This window comes from Heterocephalus glaber, unplaced genomic scaffold (genome assembly GCF_053883595.1).
Source record: "Heterocephalus glaber isolate CG9 unplaced genomic scaffold, H.glaber_assembly_v1.0 deba00001687, whole genome shotgun sequence".
In the NCBI taxonomy this organism is placed as follows: domain Eukaryota; kingdom Metazoa; phylum Chordata; class Mammalia; order Rodentia; family Bathyergidae; genus Heterocephalus; species Heterocephalus glaber.
In genome coordinates, this window is record NW_028258412.1 from 5,076,258 (window position 1) to 5,082,210 (window position 5,953).

Genomic DNA, 5,953 nt, shown 5'->3' on the forward strand with positions numbered 1-5,953 from the left:
CAAGACTAGATTATAAAGCCTAGGTTACATAACAAGTTTGATGCCAGCCTGAATTGCATGGTGAGACCCTGTCTCAAACAAAACAAAACAATAAACAAACAAAAAGCCAGGTGTGGTAACACATGCCAGTAATCCCAGTATTTGGTAGGCTGAGGTAGGAAGATCACAAATTCAAGGTCAGCCTGGCCTACACAGCAAGTTCAAGACCAGCCTGCACTATATGGCAAGACCCTGACTGAAAAAAACAAAATTTAAAAAAAGAAAAAAGAAAACAAAGTACCCAAAGGGGGGGTAGCTATATGTAGAAGCTAAAACTATAAAATTCCAAAAAGCAAGAAGTATGATATATCTTTATAACTTCCAGGTAAGCAACAGTTTCTCAGATATGATGGGACATATTTAAGTAACAAAGAGCAAAGGGAAAAAACAAAGAAACTGGACATCATCAAAATTAAGTCAGGTCAGGTAAGGTGGTACACAGCTATAATCCCAGCACTCTGGGAGGCAGAAACAGGAGAACAGCAAATTCAAGCCCAGGTGGGCAATTTAGCAACTTAGATACTGTCTCAAAAATTTTAAAAGGGCTGGGGATGTAGCTCAGTGCAAGCACCATGGGTACAAACCCCAGTGTAATAGTACAATAATAATTGTAACATCTGTATACACCAAAAATGACATCAGAGAATGAAAAAGACAACCTATAGACTAGAAGTATTTATAAAGATATCCGATAAGGAATTTGTATCTAAAATACATATAATGAAAAGACAATCCAATTAAGAAATCACACACACACACACACACACACACACAAAGAAATGACACAAAAGGGGATGTAGCTCAGTGGTAAAGCACTTACCTAGCATGCACAAAGCCCTAGGTTCAATCACCGGCATGTGTACACATACACACATATGCGCGCGCATGCATACTCGTGCATGCACAAAAGTTTCCTTTTGAGGCAAGAGGATCACTGTGAGTTCAAGGCCAGCCTGAACTAAGAGTGAGACCCTGTCTCAAAAAGGAAAAAAAAGGGCCGGGGATTTAGCTCAGTGGTTCCACTGCCTGCCTTGCAAGCGGAAGGACCAGAGTTCGAGCCCCAGTACCAAAAAAAAAAAAAAAAAAGCAAAAAAAAATGCTCCTTTTGCTGAGCATGATTGTGCATATAATCTCAGCCCTTAGGAGGCTATGGCAAGGGAATCATGAGATCAAGACCATTCGGAGCTGCATAATGATACTGTTTCAAGACAAAACAAAACAAAATGGTATACCCACTGTAGAAAATAGTTTGCCAGTTCCTTACAAAGTTAAACATAAAGTTGGGTGTGATGGTACCACCTGTAATTCCAGCATTCTAGGACAGAGGCCCCATCCAGGACCAGGGCCACACAGTAGGAGGTGAATGGCAGGCAAGTGAAGCTTCATCTGGACTTACAGCCACTTCTCATTGCTCACATTACCACGTGAGCTCTATTTCCTGTCAGATCAGCAGCAGAATTAGATTTTCCTAGGAACCTTAAATCCACTGTAAACTGCACACGCAAGGGATCTAGGTTTTGTGCTCCTTATGGAACTCTAAAGCCTGATGACCTGAGGTGGAACCAAGGTTGTGACACTAGCCCTGGGGATTGGTGGCAAATACAGATTAACATTAACCAAGAGCTTTGACTGCACAGAGACCATACACTTGCAGATTCATACCAAAATTTTGTCAGGAAGTAGCAAGTGATAATTCAGCTGCATCTGGTGGCAGGCTTTATAGTGGCTAGTAAGTTGATGTACTTCAGTTACACAACTACAGGACCAGGGATGTAGCTCAGTGGTTCTGCTGCTACCTGCCTTGCAAGTGCAAGGTCCCAAGTTCAATTCCCAGTACCAAAAAAAAAAAAAAAGCAACAATTATACAGCTACATCTGATAGCAGGCCTTAAGATAGAATCTGACACATTTTAGTCCACTTGTGGCCCACCCTATTATTTTATTTACCACTTCCATCCATGAACTTCCATCCTGCCCTACCACTTCCATCCTGCACTATGCACCTGTCTCAGTCATAGTTTCAGTAAGGTCACAAGCTAACCCTAGCCAAAATTAGTAAAAAACAAACATCACTGGAGAGTTTCTCTGAAAGGGGGGAAGATCCAATGATGAGACAGCAAAAGGCTCTAAAATTGCCAACAAAAAGAAAATACAGCCGGGCATGATGGCACACACCTGTAATCCTAGCACTTGGGAGGCTGAGGCAGGAGGATTACCTTGAGTTCAAGGCCAGCCTGAACTACATAATGAGACCCTGTTTCAAAAAAATCAACAACAACAAAAGGTAAAAAATAGCTCTAAATGTTTACTTCTAAATTTAATGTTGCTATATTGTTTCTCTATTTCTTTTTACTATCTTTTCAAGTCATGAAAATTAAAATTGACATTTAAGTAAAATGGAAGGGTGGTGAGAAGGTACAAAGTAGCACATTAGTCATTCATTTCTTAATATTATTTTCCACATCAAGTTTTGTTTTTGTTTTTTGGAGACAGGGTCCCATATATAGTCTAGATCAGCCTTGAACTCCCTATGTATTCCATGCTGGACTCAAATCTGCAATTCTGCCTCAGTCTCCTGAGTGCTGGGATTACAGGCATGCACCACAACACCCAAATCAAATATTTTAACATATAAAGTCATTTTACTGTCATTTTATTAGAGGAAAGAAAAATCCTATTTCAAACATACTCATAGCAAAGACTCTCTACTGGGACCAGGACATATCAGAGAAGATCAGCATATTGAAATTATATTGTTGGCTATTTGGTTTTTGGGGGGTTTTTTTGGTATGGGAGATCAAACTCAGGACCTTGTGCTTGTGAAGCAGGAGTGGCAACACAGCAATATCCCTGGCCCTACACTATTGGCTATTTGGAGACAAAACAAGTAATAAACAGATTCAACAAATAATAGTCCCTATTCTGAACAACTCTGAGGCTCTCAGAATTTTTTTTTTTTTTTTTTTTTTGAGACAGGACCTTGCCTTGCAGCCCAGGCTGGCCTCAAACTTGTAGCAATACTCCTGCCTCAGCCTCCCAAGTGCTGGGATTACAGGAGTGCACCACCATGCCCACCACTGCCTCTTTATCTTTAAACTCCAGAATCATTCCATCAGTCTCCTAAGCTTTTCTGCTGCAACCATCTTCTGTAACTGTTTTTCTAAACAATTCATGATTCTGTATAACAAAAAAGTCTTACCAAAATTGGAGAATCCTTCCTGAAGAGCCCATAGCCGAGCCCAAGGGGCAGGAACAGGTTCCTCAGGTTCTTGGTCCTCAGGAATAGAACAGAGTTCCTGAGTGGACACGGTCTCTAAGGAGCTCAGCGTCCCGGAGCTGGACTGAGAGGACTGGCTAGAGGTGGGCACTGTGCCAGCGGAGGAGCTAGATGTGCCTTGGGACTGTGACAAAGACCCGTGAGACTGTGAAGCAAACCCAGGGGACTGGGACAAACTGCCTTGTGACTGGTTGAAGCCACCTTGGGTCTGTGAACTGGTACCACTGCCATGGGCCTGTGAGGAGGTGTTGCTGTAGGACTGTTGACTCTCTGCATTTGACTCTCGAGACATCGTGACCTCAAAAAATAAATGTCCGATTATAAGGTAAGTTTTAAGGAACAAGACTTATTGAAGAGTTTCAAATTCAAGAGTGAAGAATGGGCACATTATCATGGTTAAAGAAAAAGAAAGAAAAGACACAAGCCGGGTGTGGTGGTACACACCTGTAATTCCAGCACTGGAGAAGCTGAGTCAGTAGGAGGAGTTCGAGGCCATGAGTTGTTGACAGCAGCCTGGGCTACATAGCTAGTTCAAGCCCAGACTGAACTACAGAGCAAGACCATCTAAAAAAACCAAAAAAAAGAAAAAAAAAAAAAAAAGGAGAAATCCTGGGCAAGTATGCTCTGCAGATCCTAACAGCCAAGTATGGTGACAGCACACTTGTAATCCCAGCTACTTAGGAGGCTGACCTAGGAGGATTGAAAGTTTGAGGCCATTGTAGGCAATTTAAGGAGACCCTGTTTTCAAAATAAGAATTTTTTTAAAAAAGAAATAAAGAGGGCTGTGGTACAGCACTTGCCTAACACGTGTAAGACACTTGGTTCAATCCCAAGCATCTAAAAAGAAAAAAAAAATCCTAACAGTCTACCTGTGGTTCTTCTGGGCTGAACTTTTCATAAGATCACATTGGATCAAGTTTTTGTCTGGCAGCCATAAACCAGCGGAAGAAATATCAAAAAATTATTTGAAAGCTACAAGTAAGTAAACAGCAATGAAATTGCCGGCCATGATACTGCCTGCCTGTAATTCCAGCACTTGGGAAAGTAAAGCAGGATTGCCACAAGTTCAACTGAGGCAGGAGGATCACCACAAGTTCGAGGCCAGCCTGTGCTACATAGTGAGCTCAAGGCCTCCCTGCACTACATACTGAGACCTTGTCTCAAAAAACAAACAGAGTCAGGGATTTAGCTCAGTGGTTCCGGCACCTGCCTTTCAAGCCCAAGGTTGATCCCCGGTACAAAAAAAAAAAGCAATGAAAACTAATGAAATTGATACTCAAAAAAGCATCCAATGCATACAATTTTTTAAAAATTATACATGAAACAAACTCAATAATATAATCAACACACTTCAATTTCATGCATATTTCTGAAAAGTGTCCAGTCACCTGGGATAAAAGACAAGTAAAAAGAAACTATAGTAACTCCCTTTGCTACTTCAGAGGGACTATTTGCACAAAATATTATTGATACTCCTTTCTACCCCTACGCATTCTGCAGGAGAGTAGGAATCATGTTCATCTAGATCTTCTGACCCCCAACTAAATCCATTTAATGAGGCCGAACACAAAGACAGATCTAACAACTTCGCCAAGCCCTTTGCAATTGGGAGCTATTCTTATTGGTAAAAAGGGAATGCAGCAAAACTCCAGGATACCAAACCTAAAGAATCTAAGCTAATCAAATAGCAAAACCTGAAGCCGGGCAGGGTGGCACACGTGGTGGCTGAAGCAAGATCACCACGAATTTGAGGCCAGCCTAGACTACATAGCGAGTGCAAGGCCAGCCTGAACTACATAGCAATACCTTGTATAAAATAAAACAAAAACAGGTCCAGGGATTTAGCTCAGTGGTTCCGCCGCCTGCCTCACAAGCGCAAGGATCCGAGTTCGATCCCCCGTACCAAAAAATAATAATAATAAAACAAAATCAAAACCAGCGAAACTTGAGTCCCAAGGAAAACTGGTGCCCTCTTACCCTATGCTTGCCACCCCATCCCACACTCTTATTTATGGGCGCTAGCACGACGTTCTACAACAGGTCAGATCTGTAGCGCCTAGCAGGTAAAACTGGGTTCTCATAAGTATTTCAAGGATTGAATCTGAAGAATGATAATTACTAACATTTATATAACTCTTTACAAAATAACTTCACTCAGGTATTGAAGACCACAACTTTGTTCCTTCTCGTCCTGCAGCTGTAGGCCTGTTTCATCTTTTAAGTAACAGAAAGTCAATTTCACCTCGAAGATCATCTACAAAGGAAGAGTCGCCCACGCACTCTCCTTTCTATCTCAAAAATCCAGTCAAAGTGAAAGCTAAAGAGATTACACTTGCATTGATCCTGACGATGGGACTCCAGCCTTCAAGCACCCAAAGGAAGTTTCCCACGATGACTCAACCCGTGAGCCCACCAGGAACAGCAGGCTCAGCGCAGCCGCCGGCAGCCCAGTGGCGCTAAACCTGCACATACAAACTCCACCCTCAGCCAATCAAAACGCCCTCTACCGCCGCCGGACCAATGAGAAGCAGCGAATGTGGCCCGCAAGCGTGACACCAATGCTTGCTGGGAGTTGTAGTTCAGAAGGCATGACCGGACTCAGCCGCCCTGCTCCCCCCCCCCCAAGTAACCCCGCCCT

General features: G+C 42.5%; 1 protein-coding gene across 6 annotated transcripts in view; it reads right to left on the minus strand.

The window, feature by feature from the left end:
* The window catches only part of Chek2 (checkpoint kinase 2), a 37,604-nt gene extending 31,717 nt beyond the window's left edge, over positions 1 to 5,887 (minus strand). For 2 of the 6 annotated variants that reach the window (XR_015446306.1, XM_087198533.1), the window contains exons 1-2: positions 3,760 to 5,887; positions 3,238 to 3,613 (exon numbers count right to left, since the gene is read on the minus strand). Coding sequence is in view for 5 of the 6 variants with exons in the window: in XM_087198533.1 (XP_087054659.1) it covers positions 3,238 to 3,607 (370 nt within the window). In the remaining variant the exon portion in view is untranslated. The remainder of the gene's footprint in view (positions 1 to 3,237; positions 3,614 to 3,759) is intronic. The other 4 variants (XM_021257150.2, XM_013071930.3, XM_087198532.1 and 1 more) reach the window with 4 other exon arrangements.
* Between the last annotated feature and the right edge of the window lie 66 nt (positions 5,888 to 5,953).